At 41.1% G+C, this 19,509-nt stretch overlaps 1 protein-coding gene across 2 annotated transcripts in view; it reads left to right on the top strand.

Moving 5' to 3' along the window:
- The window catches only part of LOC144753969 (N-acetyllactosaminide alpha-1,3-galactosyltransferase-like), a 142,679-nt gene that overhangs the window by 121,623 nt on the left and 1,547 nt on the right, over positions 1 to 19,509 (top strand). For both annotated transcript variants that reach the window (XM_078641491.1, XM_078641492.1), the window contains exon 3: positions 11,485 to 11,622. In XM_078641491.1, coding sequence (XP_078497617.1) covers positions 11,485 to 11,622 — 138 coding nt within the window. The remainder of the gene's footprint in view (positions 1 to 11,484; positions 11,623 to 19,509) is intronic.

Here is a 19,509-nt window from a genome sequence, read left to right on the forward strand (position 1 = left end):
GATGATGATTTCTATTTGAATAATATGTATCCAACATATTTGTTTTCACAATATCTGTACTTTCTGGCTCTTTTTCAGCTAAATATTCAATTTCTTGCACAGATTTAAGAACTCGGTTACGTGTTACAGCAAGACCTAGACTCACCCAAAATGATTCTTCTAGATTTGGAGTATAGACTTGCAGATGATAAGCAATCTAGCATTCCTACGCTCCAATTTCTTGATGAGATAACATCTTCAAACTGTAAGTCTATAATTTCTTACTTAGACTCTTCTTGTGGGAAATCTCTTCCCACATTTCCATTTCCTTCAATTTCGTCTTTTCTGATTTTGTTATGTACGATGTTACATATCGAGCAACAGCAATGGAATTGTCTGCAACAAATTGAATATCCATATTTGCATTACACATGGGCAAAATGACTGGGTTATAGTCATTTATGTATTTTGACTCTTCATTTCTTCTTAAATTGTAGGTATTTTTTGGAGACTTTCTTGTGATAGTATGTCGCAAAGATGACGTAAAACTGTTCACTCTTCCTTTCGATATTACTGGACGTGGAAATGCAAAACGACATTTGGTGTAGAATTTGTCCTTAGATTTGTACTTTCGACGACAGTATTTCCCACAACGATGGCTTTGGAATCGTAAGACTTATTGTCTTAAGTCCTTATCTTGTGTACTTTTGGGTATATCACATGTAGCATATTCTTCAATAAAAGACAACACAGTATCATCTGAGTCTGAACCAAATTTGGGAGCATCTTTGATCCATATTAGCATGTGCATGTGAGGAGCACCTCTTGCTTGATACTCCTTTCTCCAAAAGATGTCCAGAACCTCTCCAAGAGGAGGATTTTTTTTATTGGTGATAAAAGACATCATAGCCTCAAATCTGTGATTGAAATACCTGCATACATTAACTGGATCCAAAGAGCACAATTCTCCAGGTATCTTGTATTCAAAATTTAGTATATTTGGATTTGCCTCTCGAAGAAATTGAAGTAAATCATCCCAAGCATATTCAGCACAGCTTAGAGTAAGGAACCATGTAGGGGTTCCTAAGTTCCTTAGCATACGTTTCAGTTCTCCATGACGACGGTACCAGTACTCATTAGTACCACGCTGACACGCCATGAGATTAATTCGCTGAGATTCCAAAACATTATCTTTCTGCGGTACTTTATCCATAAATTCATTTTCCGAAACATTTTGCAGATGCACACCTGTTTTCAATATATGGTTTACTGCATAAGAAAGTCCAGACATATCACTCTCAAACAAAAGATGAAACAAATACGGAATACATTGTCAAAATCTTGGATCTTCTGCATATAATCTTGATGCAGGTGTATTCAGATGCAGGAATCTGCACAGGTCGGTCATCATATTGTCCTCCTTTTCCTGTGGGAAACAATTGGGGGAAACAACAAGCTTCCAAGCTTTTTTCCCATACACTAATGGGACTTCCTTTTGCTTCTTTCATTTGGAATAACTCTATAGTATTCCCCATCACTTCTTTAGAATGCAGTGGAGGAACACTGTAATGTTCGTAGATTTCTTCAGTTCTGGACACATCCGCTTTTTCAATTTGTCCACATGGCAAGTCACTATCTTCTTCTACAGTTATTTCTTCTCCTCTCACAGGCACATTTCTGTAATATTAATTATTTTTTACCAGATACAACGTTGCCTTTTTCACTTTCTTAACATCTACTAACTCTTGCCAGATTTTCTTACTCTTAGTAGGAACGCCATTAACAAGAATAACTAAAGGTTCATCCTCTACATTTTCTATACCAATTGTTTCAATATTTTTCCTTAAACATAGAGGCAAATGTACAACTCTTCCCTTTAATCCTCTCTGTAAATCAGAGGGAGGCAATTTTCCTGTCTTAGGCTCCTTACGAACAATAGCCTGAAATGGATGCACACATTGAATAAGAATAGACTCATAGGTATTTAAATCCATCAGTTCAGAAGGAATATTTACCAACTCAAGATTATTATGCACAGTTCTAGCAGGCATTTTGTTCTCGTCTAATTTGTTATAACAATATTTACAAATACGCTGATCAGAACCCAAATTAAAACAATTCTCTACCAACAAATAAGTTGCAAAATCCTTCCACTCATTATTACTTTCTTTTTCACTTTTTAAATACAAATCAACACTCCTGGTCTGATTTTTATAATGAGTTCGTCGACAACAGACACAACAATAATTTGGCCTTTCACCTGAAATCACCTTAAACTTTTTAATTTCTTGCTCAAAATTTTCTGTACTACAATGCTGTACATTCTCTTCTACATTTCCTTCTATTAATATCTCAATTTCTGCACTGTCTTCCTCAGGACCAAAATAACTAACCTCAATTTCATCACAAACGTTCTTTACATTTGATACAGATCAATGCAAAAGAGCACTGTTCAACTTTTTTAACAGTAGAGCTGGACTTTTTGCATAATACAATCTTCTGACTAATTTCCTCATTTCAGAATGATGTACTGCTAACATCCTGAAATGGTGAAAAACACTTCGACATACTTTTTTAGAAACACAAGCCAGAATGACCTTGCAAACCAGAATTTTCTCTTACTCTGCAAGGGTCTAGTCCTTGCAACATCTTAATCTTTTGTTTTAAACTTTTCTTAGCATAGTTACGTAAGAAATTGTGTAAAAAACTCAATAGATTCTTGCCGTACACTACAAATACTACTACAATTCCAAGTGTACACTGGAGCTTTAGGACATCTCCCTAAAACTTCATCAGCTAACACCTCTTCTGCATTTCTAGGAACGCTTTTCTCTTTCTCACTAGGACAACCATTTCTAACCTCATAAGCACGACCACTAGTGTCAACTGCATGCAACAAATCATTACTCTGAAGATAACTTTCTTCATTAAAAAAAGGCTCAGAACTTGAACTATGTTTCCATTCACCCAAAAAAACTCACAAAAATTACTTCTGTTAATTACTCTTCTCCACTTACTTTTGGCCTTCATTAAATGGATTGGCTTATCTAGTGATCGAATTCTATTGATTACTAAAATAAACAATTTTGTTTTCAATTCGAAAGCTTTCTCAACTACATTTTCTATACCTTTCTTCTTCTTATAAAATGCTGTATTTTTTTACATCCCTTAATTTTTTTAATTAAATTTAACACAACTCTATTAAAAAACATATTTTTCCTAATTTCCATAAATTGTTTTTTCCTCCATTTACTATACACTATTTTTTCTGCAGTTGACTTTCCATGATTGTTCTCTTTATTCTTCTTTTTCTTTTTCGTTGCAGACACATTAATACTACTCTACACTACTCTTAGTCTTTAATATTTTCCTCAGAAAAGTGTTCCTTCTCTTACCAGGACTTTTTTTCTTTTTCTTAACACATGGTTCTTCATGTAAAACTTGTGGATGGCTTCTCTTCAAATAAATACCTATCTTTCATTGTTTCCTCTTTTGACATTTGGTAGGCATCATAACGTTTTTCCAGTATTGATAAACAGAATCTATTAAAAAATATATATATATAACATTACAAAAATAAATATATGAAATATTCCATAATATTACTTATAAGAACAGAGAGAGGATTATGACGAGAAACGTGAGACTATGAAAATAAGAGTACTTCCAACAAGAGATGAAGAAGTATGAAACAAGGGAAAATATAACGAAAAAGGGGAGTATAAGACACTGCAATATAACGGGATAAAGGAAGTATGAATAAACTGGAAAGTATCAATAGGTAAGGGAGACTATGAAGAGAAAGATGGAAATATGAGGAGAGAAGAAAGAGTATAAGAAGAAAAAAAGGAAAGTAAGAGGACTGAGGGGGCACTATAGGAAGACAGAGAAAGACTCTAAAGAAAAAAGAAGAAATATGTGAAAAGACGCGCAACTATGAGAACAAAAAAGGAATACTAGCAAAGGACAGTGTGTATAAGGACAGACAGAACAGTACCAGAAGAGAGCACGAAGAATGTGCGGAAAAGTGGAGCATAAGGAAAAAAGGGGTGTACAAGAACAGAGGATACAGTCTGAGGAGAAAAGAAGGAGTATAAACAGATGGAGGATTATGAAGAGTGAAAAGTGTATGACGAAAGAGGCAGAAGTATAACATGAGAAACAAATATAAAGAGAGAGATCAGTATGAAAATACAGAGAATATGAGGAAAGTGCTGTAGAGTGTATGCAGGGAGTCATGGAGGAGTAAGAGAAGAGAGCAAATATTATGAACAGATTTAAGAAGTATAAACAGAGTGGACAGAAAATGAAAAGAGAAAAGAAATATGAAGAAAAAGAGGAAGATATGAACACCGAGAGAAGGAGTATAGGACAAAAGGAAATATAAGAAAAACTCAGTACTATGAGGAGACATGCACAAGTAAGAGAAAAGAGAGGAGAATATGAAAACAAGGGGGAGTATAAGAACAGGGGGGAAAATGAGGAGACAAATATGACGATAAGAAAAGACGGCAATATTAGTAGAGAGTGCAAATTATAAGAAAAGAGAGGAGAAATGTGAGTACAGAGAGAAGAGTATTAGAAGAAAAAGAAAAGTGTGAGAAAACAATAGGGAGTACCTGCAAAGAACAGCGAGAATAAGTAGAAACAGAGAATATAAGAACAGAAGAGTATATATGAAGAAAGAGGAAAGAATGTAAAAAGACACAGAGACAAAAATATGGAGAAAAGACAATTATAAAGGAAGGCTGACCGTATAAGGAGAGAGGGAGTACTATGAGAAGACAGTAACAACTATGACAACAGTGGTGAATATAAAGACAAGAGAGAATATAAAGAGGAGGACAAATATACAAAAAGAGGAGCAAGTATGAAAAAAAGTATAAAAAGAGAGCAGAGTATAAGAAAGAGAAGATAGTATAATGATAGAGGAAGGAGTAAGACAAGACAGGAGGGAGTATAACAGGAGAGTGTAGAAAATATGCAAAAAGGTTAGAATATAGGGCCATATTATCAAGCCTGGGCGATAAAATTATCGCTGCTTTATCGGCAGGAAACTACCGCTAAAGTGGCGATAATGGGCTTGATAATAGGCTCTATGGAATTCCAATCGAAGCTCATGTTAGATGTCCTTCACATCTAACATGGGCTTCGATTGGAATTCCAGGACCATCAAGGGTTCCAGTAAGGGGGCTGCGTGACCCCCTCCCAACATTAAAAACCCCCGGGGAGTCCACAGACCCGAGGCTGGAAGGTCATTTTACATAATACTGCCCCAGGAAGGTGGCGGTCCCCGCGACGTGTAAGGGGAGAGAGAGAGGGAGAGCTGAAAACACACTTTAAAAAAATAAATAAATACATTTAAAAGGCTCGTCGGGGTGACGGTCCCCGAGACTGAGGGGAAGAGGACCGTAACCCCCCAGCATACTTCAAAATAAAAACACAGAGGGGTGGCGTTCCCCGGTGCTCGGGGCACCTTACAAGCCCCCCATTATGGAAAAAAATTGCCCCCAGAATTTGTCCCCCCGGGACCTAATGAATAAAACTTCTATTTATTTTTTCCCTTTTCCACCGCCTACGTGTACCATACGCGTACCCGCCACCCCCGATTTTTTATTTTAAAAAAATATAAAAATTTAACCTAAAGATCCATGTATGACCCCCTGAGCAAGCCTAGAGGCTCAGGATGTTTCTACCCTGCCCCCTTTCCTTATTTCTCACCTTTGTTTTACTGTTTTCTTGTGACTCGCTTCTAGTGACGCACAAGATGGCTGCCAACACTTCCTGGATTGGAGTGTTGACGCACAGTTGACAGCCAATCAGCATGCAGCTCGTGCTCGCAATTGTACGGTTTTCCGTACGTGTGCTGTATTTCGTCTCTAGTTATCGCTATGATTTTCTCAGAAACTACTGAATGGATTTACACCATTTAACAAAAAGCACAATCTGCGAACCAAACTCTACCTCTCTGCCAAATTTGGTGTAATTCCGTTCAGCCGTTCGGGCTGTAGCCCTGGGTAAGGTCCCTATGGAAAATTGCATGGGGAAAACACGTTTTGGGACCCCCTTTTTTCTCTGCCCCCTCTTGACGAATCACCCCCAAACTTACAGGGAAGGAGCAGAGCCGAGCAGGCCATTTTCTCGGAAACATTCGCGAGGATTCGTTCACCGGCGCCAAAGTTATCCCAAATAGAATGTTGTAGATTTCCACTGGAAAGTAGGTCCTTACTATAACTACCTACTGGCGACTGCCAGTAGGTAATATGTATATATAACAGCTTGCTGCCTCACGTGAATAATGTCCAGCCCTGATGCTTTTCGTGCTAGGCAGCACTTCTTCAAAAGGGTAAGGACTTGCTGTGAATGAAACCGGGTCCTTCTTCCCAGCACACCTTTGTAATCAGTAGCCCCCGCCTCAGTGGGCGTGGCCATGGCCTCATGGTCATTGTATTACTGGGGTCTTACTCCAGTGAGTTGCCTGTTTCATTCTCTGTGCAATACGAGAAAATCCCCAGTGGGTTGTTGGGAGTTTGAGAGTCTTGTTGCCTGAGCCGCGAGGAGGGCCCAGCTGCAGCTAGCAGTCCGGGCTGAAGCGCCACATGACGTGTCAGCTAGAGGAGCAGGGGAGGGCCTGTGATACAAGCAAGGAAGCTGTTTGAACTGTGGCACTGACCTACAACCCCCTCATGGCAGGCGTAAGACTGACGCAGGCACATTTAACATGGGACTTGCCCATGTGTAAATGACACATTGCTGGAGTTGCGTCACTTTTGTGACATACTTTAGCAATGCGTCATTTTTCCGCCTACAGATACGTCAGGAATACTGACATATCTGTAACTCCTTGCGACTTGATGCGTCATACTGTAAATATGACGCATCATTTCTATCACAAGGAGTGTGCATTGAAAAGTGACGCATCGCTGTTATAACGCAGCGATGCATCACTTTTCATAAATGAGGCCCTTGGTGAGTACCAGCACTTTTCTTTTTCCATTTAAAGCACTGCTCAAGCACGCATTTACTCCTGGAGTAATCTGAATGCATCTGGAATTTTAATGAAGCACAAAAAGAACAAATGTGAATGGAGCAGCGTCTCCACAGGAGGAGTCACCTGCATGTCAAAATAAACTCAACAAGTACATCGCTTTCTCCAATTAAGTGTCAAGACTGTTTAAATTCAACTTGCCGCCTTGCCGGGTTTGACAGTTTTCTAAAACACTTACCTCATATACTTACTTCTGTTGCAGGTAATTAGGTTGAAAATGTTGACTTATCCATCAAAAGAGTTCTTAACATTATTTTAGATTGTATCATAGAAGTCCCCTACTTCATGTCAGCAAAATTATATATTATTTACCTCACAAATTTATAACCGGAGGGAGGGGCAAATTCTACTCATCAGCTGAAGTACAAACAGGAGCAAATACAAGCTTCGGCCTCGTTGCACCACAGAGGGACTCACTTTTTCCAGCCGACTGAAAAAAATGTATGTAGAAAGTGTGTCTCGCCGTCACCCGAGAACACTGTACAATAATAAGGTATTGTGTTTTATGGGCCCCTATGTATTTAGGTGCTTGATAAAGCATGCGACTCCACGTTCACTTAAGAGTGCTAGGACATCCCCTAAAGATTTGGAGCAAAATGTTACGGGTATATACTATACAGTGACACCAGTGTAAAGGGCCACAGTGGTTTAGCTTTTGCGCTTAGACTTGGGGTCATGGCCTTACTTGTTCTCCAGAGCCAGAAGGCCTCTCAAACCTGGTGTCGCATCTTGTGAGAAAGGTGAATTTTCCCCAGTACAGTTATTTCAGCTAAACTGATTGAAAGTTTGAAACTATAACAATTGGCTAGGCCTGGGCGGTAAATTCCGTTCCGTCCGCCGAATTTGCTGAATTTGGGTAATTTCGCGTTCCGCGGGGAATGCGAAATTGCCCAAAATTCTGAGTTCCACGACTTTGCGAAATTTTTTGCTTGTTCGCGTTCTTAAATGCATGTTTGCAAGATATTTCCCCGGAGCACGCAAACAGCGATTGCGAACAGTAAAAAAGCATCGCGAACAAGCAATTCCGTGTGTTCGCAGAATTTCTGCGTGTTCGCTGAGATTTTTTACATTTCGCGGAGATTTGCGTAACACGATTACGCAAATTCCTCCCACCCCTACAATTGGCAGGCCCCAGCTCGGGCTTTTCCTTTGAATGAACCACTCAAAAGGTTTCTACAACTTGATAGCACACCTGTTTATTAACAGAAAGGTGAAACATGCACATTCCAAAGCGACCGAAATGCGTGGATAATGTCCTTGAATGCTGAATTTGGGTGGAGGGGGGATGTGGTGCAGAACTTGTATGCAGTGACAGCGTCACAGTATTCAAATGCGGTCCCTCCTCCACCCTCAAAGTGTGAAAACCAGTAGAGGGGCCTTTAGTGCTCTATTTGGAGAGCCCCCGCCTGTGAAACTTAGCTTAGAGGAAGCTGAGAAGTAAGAGAACACATTGCAGAGACAGCCCTGCGTCCTGAAATTGGGGGCGTCGGTGTAATGTGACTGGAAGCCCTCTGCCACATGCTGTGACCCTGATCACGTGCCATAGGAAAGGTGCTGCACCCTCCAGCCAGGGTCTCCCCCCTCAGAGGGGGAGGTTACTCTCCGCCTAGGAAAAACAAATTTCTCCCTTTTACTTGAGACCCCCCCAGCACCATGACCCAGCACCCTCCCTAAAAGCAGGAGGGCCCAACCTTTGCACAGCTTTCTACCATTTAAGTGTATACATTTCAAAAAGAACCTTTTGCACCAGAAACACTGAGCAGCAAGAAGCCGGTGCTTAAGATCACAGGCTGCATCCTGGTTACTAAGCCAGTCAGCGGGAATGAATGAGACAGCGATCACTGCACAGCGTTACATAAACTTACATAGATAACACCATGACGTTGCGTTTTACATAGCGCTTACTACATCACCCTGGCCAATATAACGCGTCATCTCTTCAAAGCAGGCAAAGCTAGCTATAAAACATTGAATATTAATACATTGGTATTTGTTAACTCTAAAATGTTCTTGAGACCAGTGTGTACAAGTAAACAGGAGTCTCTTTAACCAACAATACCCCAACAAGACAAGCAGCATATAACTAAAAGGACCACGGAAGAAGTCGCTGAGCACTGCAAGGCCACCCTTTACACGGGGCCCCACTTTGCACCCACAGCCTGGCACTCCAGGGAATCCAAGGGCATATTATCAACAAATAGTGATAATTATCGCTAAATGAGCTTTGCGCATTTTTTTTATCGACGCATATCGCCGGATATTATCGCTGAGATAACATGCTATTAGCAACGTTTATCTCTAAAGCGATAAAATACCCGGCGATAGCGGCTCAATGCGTGAATATCACTCGAAATCAAGCGATATTCAGGCATTATCGCTAATGGGAACTTAATCTGAATATCCACCTCCCATTGGATATACAGGTTAAGTCCTGGTCTGAGCAGGCGTAAGATTTTGGCGATATTCACGCTTAGCGCGAATTTTTTAATCGCTTCGCCTGCCTTGCTAATAGGCAATAGCAGTGTTAGCGACTGCTTTCAGTCGCTAACAGGTTGGGTACGCCCACTTTGCATGTCATTAGCGATGAATATCGCTGACATGCAAAGCGAGCCCCAAACCTGTAGCTATCGCCCATAAGCTGTCGCTAACTGCTGTTAGCGACAGCTTGCTAATAGGGCGATAAAAATATCGCCGCTTTAGCGGGAAAAAGTACGGCTAGAGCAGCGATATCGCCCTTGCTAATATGCCCCCCCAGTTTCCTAAGTCAATTGGCATGGATCGGGTAGACAGTGGAAAAAAAAGGTCTTTATCTACAAAAATGTAAGAGATTACCTCCTGCAAATTTTCAAAAGGAGCAGCTTGGAGAACAGCGATCTAAAGGCACATCTCAAGCAGAAGCATGTCCCCAAACTGGAGGGATGAACCAATAAGCTGTGAGCAGCACGTTCAGCAGCAGCAGAGCTGTTGCTTTGTCCATTCCACCTCACAACAGCAGGAGGAATGCACAGAAACAGCCATGCCCCTCCCCCATTCAATAGGTGTGTTAATAAAACAAAATCCGATTGCACTAACCACAACAGGCATTAAGTAAAGCGGCAGCAGCTTAAGTTGTGGCGTGCAGAAAACAGGCAAAAGAGTACTCCTGGAAAACAGATTAAGATTTCATGTGGAAGGTAGCTGTAGTTGGTCGGTGCTGTCCTATGAAAAATGGATGTGAGGTATCACTGCTCGAACCAATTAGGAAGCAGCAAAGAAGAGGTACAATGCATTTAAGCAATGAAAAGGCAGTAGGCAGGACATAAGTCCTGTAGACGACAAGAGGTCTTCCAGATAGCGCATGCGCTGTCTAGGCTCAACTTAAAAAAAGGCACGAGGGACAAAAGGCAACAGAAAAGGTACAAAAACGAGGCACACACAGACAGGCAAAAGCTACAGAAGGCTGGCAGAGCAAACCAGCAGAAGAGCAAGGCTCTCCCATTGGACTACCAGGGATGAGGCGCAGGCAGGAGCTTGCGGGTGGAGGAGGGCCTCAAACATTTTACATAGAAGGCAGAAGGTGCTGGGGGCAGTGGCACAATGGTGGAGCTGAGTGAGGGGAGAACAGTTTCTTTGACCAGGAGATCACAGGTCTTGCTCACCCTGTCACGCAGCGGCCGCCATTAAGTAGGGCAGGGGGGATGGAGAGCAGCGGGGAGGCAGGAAGACACAGTGGGGGTAGGGGCCGTGGGGGCAGCAGTGAAGGGAGCGAAGCGGAAACCGGGCTGTGAAAAAATAGGCAGAGAAAGGAAAAAAAGACACAAGAAAGGCACAATGGAAAAAAGAGAAAACAAGGCACAATAAAGGCATAAAGAGAAAACGGGTACAGAGGGAAAAAGGGCAACAGAAAAGGCACAACAACAAGGCACACACAGACAGGCAAAGGCTACAGAAGGCTGGCAGAGCAGACCAGCAGAAGAGCAAGGCTCTCCCACTGGACCACCAGGGATGAGGCACACTAGAAGGTCTGATGGTCTTGGACAAGATTTAGAGGGACTGAACTAGCACCCTGCGAGCAGAGTACATGGTCCCTAGACAGGGGCATGCAACTGTCTGAGCCCCAGGTGTCCGCAGGGAGGACATGCCTCTGGGAGGTGTTGCAGGATGTGGTGGTTTGATGTGAGATTTGGCACCTGGAAAGGTGGGATATTCATACGTTTTACTATGACGTTGTTGACCGCAGGTTTAGACTGCACTTTATGAAAGTCAATAAAAAGTGTATGAAAAAGAATCTCTTGAGCAACAAGTTGATTGTTTGTTCTTTTAATCTCTTGACCTGTTTGTAAGATCATTACAGGTTTGTGATCTCACAATTAAATATCACTACAGACTCCAAGCTTCATACTGTGATATCACTATAGTAATTTAGCATAATTCTGACTCTTGCTTTTCTCATTCTTTCTCACCTGCTTCCTTGGCAGCTGCTTCCCAAATGAGCCTAGTGTGTCCTCCTGGGGCGCCCCCATTGTGTGGCATGGGAACTTTAACCGGACGCAAGAAGATGAGTTCTATCGGGCACGGGGGACAGTCATCGGATTGTCTGTCTTTGCAGTGGGCAAGTAAGTGTTGCAGTACTGCTAGTTTTAAACACCTCTTCAGGTGTACAGGTGAGTGTTTGGGGCCAAGACAGTAGACAGACCCTGATGGTCAAGTGCAAAAGTATGCATACGGATCAGTTGCACATGTATTTGGTGAGGACCGGTGCACAGCAATGCCAGTTGCATGGGTAGGTGGTTTGGCCAGAACTGCAGACAGGTGGATGGAACTTGTGCACTTGGAATAGGTGCACCAATCTGTTACAGTGCGAGTTGGGCAGGCAGGCGGCGGGAATAAGTGCGCTATATGATCCTCGCTAGGAGTTTGTAGACTTTCCTTCACAGCTCCCAAATCTAAAATCACTGCACAATTTTTTAATCCACCCCAGAATAAACTTAGACCAAGGCACTCAGCCACTTACCTAAAAGTGATCCACCACAGTGTTGGAATGCTCCACATTTCTGTACTCTCGAATTATTTACTCAGCTACCACTCTCCATTGAAGCTCAGTCATATTTGTCCAACATGAGGCCCTTTCAATATTCATAACTCTTGGAATACTTCCCAGTTGTGTGAAGACCATTCCTAATATGGAAAGCAGCCTGTTCAGAGGGCATACCCAAGGAAGAGGGAGAGGTCAGGAAACAATCTCCTTTGCCACAAAATCCATAGAGTTGCTCCAAAACCCAGTCCTGCATGATCTCCAGTTTACTGTTCTTCTAGAATGTGTAGAGACATAGTATTAGATGCAGGATTGTTTAAAACGGTGGTTCTTCTGGGCTCCAGTAATTAATCCAGGTTTCAGCGAACATACCATCACTGGGTTTCCATCACAACAGATGAAGCGTATGATACAGGAAATTTGCATGCAAGATCAAGGAAAAAGAGTGTATTTAAGGTCAAGAAGGGACTCATTTTAGATCTCGGTTATTAAACCAGTACAGTGTCGAAAAAAATAAATAGGGATCTTACAGTTTACTGACCGCTTTCTCAAACAGAGAGATTTCATGATCACTTCTGACCTTTGAGACACCTTGTTCAATATACCAGTGCATCACAGTTGCAGATGTTTTCTTTGAAATACCAATGTAAGGTACTGCCCTTTACCTTACAATCTGTGCAGAGAGTGTCCAGCAAGTGCCCTGCCATTGTGTGTGCTAGTTTATCTGAGACATGAGATCTTCTGTAGCTATGCACAGTTGCTGAAAATCTCATCAAGACATGGATTTCTTTCAAACAGCTATATATCTCTTCAGTTTCCTGGGATCTTCACTTCATTTCCATAAAAATTCTTTTCATTCGGTCTAAGAATGACCTCTACACTCAGGACATTTAAGAGTTCTCGGTATGTCGGGTAGTAAAGGGTAGAAGGGGTCTGCTAATATATGAAAACAAAATGGAGGACTAACTTGCTGAGTTATGTAATTCTCATTGAGGTGGAAGAAATCCTTGACAAATCATTAATACATGACATTTGTGGGAAATTTCTAGGACCCAAACCAATCTATTGCTCTCTACTTATCAGAGGAATTTCAGAGGATGTATGCAAATCTATTGCAAGGGACTACATCAGGAGTCAATACATCCCACCCAATGCATAGAGAGTGTCTACATCAGGATGAACAGATGACCTCACAAACGACATAAGTAATCTCATTAGTGACATAACATGATATCTTACCAAACCATCATCAATGACGTGCATGTGGATGCTGCATGATCTCTTAGTGTATGAACTGGTAATTTAAACATGTGGAAAAAAGTCCTCTTAGTTATTGTTAGAAATATTGTGCTGTGGTATGTGAGTTATGGTTAGCATGGAAGGTGTGTGAGTTATGGTTTGCTTAGTTGAACATAATTGGAGAATTTCAGGGTGTTTTTTGATTTTATTTTGTAAACAAAACTGATCTTTCAATGTAGTTTTGACAGTGGATTTAAGAGGTTTTTCAAGGTGCTTTGACCAACGTTAACCATAATTTCCCAGCAATTGTGGTATTTAAATTGAAAGGTAAGTGTTTCTGTGGTGGTTGTGGGGATTCATGTAGTAGGTGGTGAATGATTATGTCTCCTTATCATGTTGTAGTCTCCCACCTGTTTTGCATGATCCAGCAAAAGGTGACTGCCTGGACTGCCTCAGGCCTGGCCCGTGTACACCTACCCTGTGACTAACCACTATTGCACATTGCCTTTAGAGTTGTGCAACTACAGCTTGTCATAAATAGCAAGCATCCCATGTGATCAACAGCCAGGGGCATGTACAATTTATACATTTAACACAATTCTGGTCTAAATCTGACAATTAATGCTAAAGTTATTAGCAAAAAAAAGCATTTTGACCTCTCTGATGTCAGATCTGCATGAACGCTGAAATCTCTGCACTGCACTCAGCTCGACAAACCAGCAGAAAACTAAGCATGTAACTGCGTGATGAATCATATTGGCATTTGCCATACACAATGCAATCCCTGTTATTTCTTTCATAGTGTAATGGGTAATCTCATGTAATCTCATTTGTACGACAAATTAAGTCTTCTAGGACAGTTGTAATCTGTCACATCAAGGATAAGGCCATTACCATTGAATTTGACGTGTGAGCCAACCAAACTCAACTTGTCAGGGGCGGCCAATCTCCAAGACGCACGGCATTTGGCCTTGCACAGTGAAGGCTGTGCGCCCAACCCCCGCTGGCCAGGCCCAGTTTTTCCTTCTTAATTCCTTGTAGGGTTTCTGGATCGTATTGTATGTTCTGCAATCTTCATGGCTTTGGACCATTAATCAAGGCAAGATTCACAGGCATGTGTTGAGTCTTTGTGGCCTGTGGTTCTGGGTTTGCAACCCCACAGAAAGGTCTTATACAGGCCCATGAATCTTGCCATGGTTTGCAGCCCTGGCGATGAAACTCGCCATGAGTTTACGGTTCCTTAACCAGGGTTCACTGTTGTCGAGCGGACCTCGATGTAGTTGCAAGCCTAACCCAGCAGTCTGAGAACCCAGCAGGAAAATCTGTTTTTTATTTGTCACTCAGGGGGATACCTTTTGAAAGTCCTGTCTGAGCCAGGAGGTCAGGGAATCGTTTCCATAACCCCTTATGGCGCAGAATATACCTGAGCTGTAAATGTACTGCCAATGTAGAGACTGCTGATGTTTTCACTCCAGAGTAGTCGCTTGCAATGTATATATTGCCTATATGTTACTGAACTAAAGAAACTGGTCAAAAATATCTTGAGGCTGACCTCTCAAAACCAAAGTACATCCATAATTTACAAAAAAAGGGGTGACCCGGTGTCCCTCAGAACCTGGGTATGTAACAGTTCAACAAAAAATTGGTTCTGTTGGGTGAGACAGGTTATTTGAACAATGCTCATAGATGCACGTAAAAACAAATCATCTCTCTGATACAAGGAATAGTGTTTCAGTGAGAAATCAATTGCTCAAAACACGAAAAACCAAGGTTATATGTTCCAAAGTATTGTATTGTACATATTAACACATGTTTGCTTCTTTATAGAACTGAATTACTTCATTCATAGATTAATTCGTACAAACATAGCAAGACCGTGAAAAACAATTTTGTGACTTATTGTGAAATGAGTGCTCAGTGAACAAGATAATATATACAGTGCAGTAAATTAATCTATACAGGTGTATATACAGGTACAATTGGGGTTTGGTCAGATGATGGTTTGATCTCAACCAAGGATTCCTTTGGTTACTATGGGAATCCTGGTGATTCTGAACCTTTAGATTCGTCGACGTTTCGACCCTGGTGTGCCCCTGTAGGTGGTCACGGCGGGTCTTTCTCAAGACAGAGGGGGAAGGGAACGGTTTAAAGATCAAGGCAGGGGTATCATTGGGTTGATCTAGTGTGGCTCAGTGGCCTCTCGCATCTGTCGCGTGTATGTTGGTAGAGGGTCTCAATTTCTATTCCCGGAAACCGCATCAAGCAGTGTTACATTTTTCCTGAGAGCTCTTGGTGCAAGCTTGCTTTGTCTTGTTTGAAGCCACTCTTTAAAAAAAAACGCTCTAAAAACTTGAAAGATAAAACATTTTAATTTATTGGAAATGTTCACAAAAATATGTGTGTTTTCCAAAGACTGGCATTGCAGCCAGGAATTATTCTACATTTTCCACACCTTTTTTAAAAATCGACAGTTAAAAGAAAGTAACTTTTCCTTTTGCATTCTGTTAGTTCTCTCATTCAAACTATTAACCCTAGGATTGTACAAAGATATGAACTATGAATTAGAACTCTTGCCTCAAAAAAACCCATCCCTCATCTAACAGTCGAAGTCTGCTACTTCTTTCTAATGTGGATGAGTTATTGTCATATGTAAACACATCAGCCACCAGTCCAAGACCTCCAATTCTCTTACCTTCCTCATGGTCACCTTACCCACAATCTCACGCAAGACATGGGCATCCTTCTAACAAGGGGATCTTCCACCACTTGATATTCCATATGGAAGCCATAGAGAACCTACCGCAACCTGACAAAACCAATATGATTTTCAGTGTTTAGCAATAATGAATCCGGCATCCAGAATGGAAAGAAGGCAGCAGTGCATTGTTCCAAATATTATTTTGCCTAGAGGAATACACATGGATAAAAGGAATATTATATACTTGGCTGCCCTACTGGCGCCACATCAGATCTAGTGGATCCAATGACTCTTTTAGCAATTTTTTAAGGAATAAATTAAAAATCAAATATAGATTCATAATATTGTGCCTTCTTGCTAGTAGCTATGGTAATCCTATATTACTGTATCGCGGAATTGACGACAAAGCTTTAAGTTGATGGGTATCGATTGCACTCTGCACCATTACTTTATATGAAGCTTAACACTCTGATATATGGCTAATTGGTACCAAACAAAGAAATCAAGGGACAGATTTTGCTGCTGAGATTGTGCTTTGGTTTCACTGAAACAAAATGCCTCAGTTCAAGATACTTAAAGAACTGTGAAGAAAGTAACTGACATTGGGTAGAGATGTGCTCAAAAGCCGTACACACGATTGCAGAAGAACTGCAAAGGACACTGTACGACAAACGTAAATTTAACTTTGACTACTACATGATTGAAGATCTTTAGAAAGGGTGGTGAGTCGCAACATTTAAGACCACTCTAGTAGAGGTGAATAGAAAACAAATCTCAAAATGTATCTGCAGATAAAGATAAAATTGCCCTGACATAAACTAACGTTGAAAGTAAATGAAAGAAATTTTAGAACTGAGACACATTTAAGGGAAATTTCAAACATGAAAAAATCTCAGTGAAAGTCTGAAAAAGTAGCATTACTCAACTGCCCATTGCTGCCCAATACCACATATCCTATTCAGGAAGGGTAGTTGACGCCTCCTGCTCTCTCTCTCTCCAGACCCGCGCCCTCAAGTTCCAACCTGCAGGGAGGGCCCGTTATCACCTCTCTAGAGTCCATCTTCCTCGATCCATGCAAAACATATAGTCTGCGTGGGGGTTTTATGCTCCTCACCCCAAGAATAAATTAAAATAAGATATTAAAAAAATAACTCAAGACCTAAAATAATAAAGCATTTTTGGAAGGATCATTACTGACCAGGCCAATAAAGATAGCAGCAGATTTTCCTTTTTCTGAGGGTCTCCGTCCACTTAGCACTGCATTCTCCTATGCCGTCTAGAAGGTCGTGAAAATGGTTAAGAGATTAACACTAAGATATCCTGCATGGTCAACACATATGGAATCATCTACGGTAAGATCCATGTACAGCACTACATGGGCTTTATCTTCTTTTGTTCAATTTGCTACCTGCTTATACCCAAAAATCTAAAACAAGTGTTTTGTTTGCTGGAAAGGCAAGGACTGACGATACAGCATAAAGGGCTAAATCATTAGCAAAAATTGAGTCTAATAGTAGCTTGTCTGTATATGGACATTATTAGGAGCGCCATGAAACACGGATATAATAAGGTAGGGAGCGAGAATTCCTGGAATGAACCTCTTCCTATGGAAAAGGAGGAAGAAGTGAGACTATTACAGCACATGCCACACAAGGTTGTTTGAGTCCATAGTCTAAACATCCTTCAACACCTGAGAGATCAGTTGTAGCAAGAAACTGAACAGTGAGGATTGGCAGAATCCAATGGGTATTCATACTGGCAACATTTGACTGAAACTCTCTGGTGGATTACAGGGCTACCTTCGCTGGTTAGGTGGTTTTGAGGGAAGTTCACTATCTAAGATATGTTTTGAAAAGGGCAGATTAAAGCCACAGTCCAAGTCATTAGTAAACTCTGGACCCCATAAGCTCACCACTATAGTGAAAGCTGTTCTTGGTGTATCTGGATAAGGAGTCTCTACGTTTTTCTCAAATATGAGTTTCTTATTTTCAATAAATATACTTTGAAGCTACTAATATTATTTGAGATGTATTAGTAACCACATGAGACAATATTACACTATGGAAACCGTATTGAAGATTACCAGCAGTGATCACATCAGTGCATCAGGCACAGTTATTAGAAATGATGTAAAAAAAAAGCTTTGTCAATGTAGAGTGACTCTCCATGTGTAACACATAACAACAGCCATAGCTGCAATGCTGATAGCACCTACTTAATAATATTGAAATAAGTCTCCCAACACAGTTTAATTTCTATCACTCAAATATAAGTTGCAAATATATTTTGGAAAGTCAACCATTTTTCTCCAAACACCAACTTATGAGGCCAGAAAATACACACATTTTCATCTCGAAATACCTGCTTTTCAATTTTGGCATACATATATTAATTCAACCGGTCAATTGGAGAGCCTACAGGGGTTACAGCTTATGGGACATGCAAATGGTTACTCGTATGGTAAAAGAAAACTAGGTGTACTTTGCAAATCGAACCGAATGGCCATAGAAGCGACCAAACTATAAGTCTGGACTATGTGACAAATGGGGTTGGGTGGCACCAAGGTGAATAAAAGTGTTATAATCTCATTATACCACTGAAGAATGATTTGTGAAGCCTACTGTTTTATCAATAAAAATATTTTTTTATAACATATTCATTCAACCAAGCAAAAGCTTCTAATTTAGCTCACAAAGCTGCCCACAGGAAAGCTACTCACAGGCAGCAGGAGAGCTACCAGTAGCTCACGAGCTACTATTTGGAGAACCCTGGTTTGGATACTACAAGGACGTCACTCAGCACTTTAGTCCCTTAGCAGCACCTCCCTTCTGGACAGCTAACAAACTCCAAACCCATGATGATGGCCTATTCGTGATACTACGAATCTTCTTGAAGGACATGCTAAAGGGATCAGAATCCTGAGCTGGGTGATAATTATTGTACCGCCACTATTTTCACGTGAAAGATTTTTCCAATAAATAAACTGTTGAAATTTACCAGGGAAAAGTCCTGGAAAAAGGAAGGACTTGTGGCAATCAATGTTGTAAAAATGTTTCTGCAAGTTATGCCTCCTTTTTCCCTCCAAAATGATGACTAGGAGAATTTTATCACACCCACAGTGACATTTTTTACCAGATGTGGTAAATAACACACCCATTCCTAGCCAACACTGGCAATGGTGAATCTTCTTGAACTCTAAGTGTGGGATAGTATTCCCATTTCAGGATTGGTGTGAGTAACAGCCACGGGAATGCAGGGCCAGTATGAGTCTTCCACCTGCATTCTTGGCTTTGACTGTACATGAATTGTGTTTGTTAGTTGGATCATGGTTGGAAACCTTCTTAAAGAAAGTGCTCTTACCTAGTACGCAGGTACTGGTTGACTTAACTGTTTCTTCAGGTGAGCTTTGTGGATGGTAGTTTCCCACAGTGCATTTCACCTTAACCTTGAACATCCATAGAAAATGTCATGGGTTACAATACAGGTGGTCGGGTCAAGCATGTAGCTGATGGCGCGTGATGCACTGGCAGT

The sequence above is a fragment of the Lissotriton helveticus genome, chromosome 5_1, assembly GCF_964261635.1.
Source record: "Lissotriton helveticus chromosome 5_1, aLisHel1.1, whole genome shotgun sequence".
NCBI lineage: Eukaryota > Metazoa > Chordata > Amphibia > Caudata > Salamandridae > Lissotriton > Lissotriton helveticus.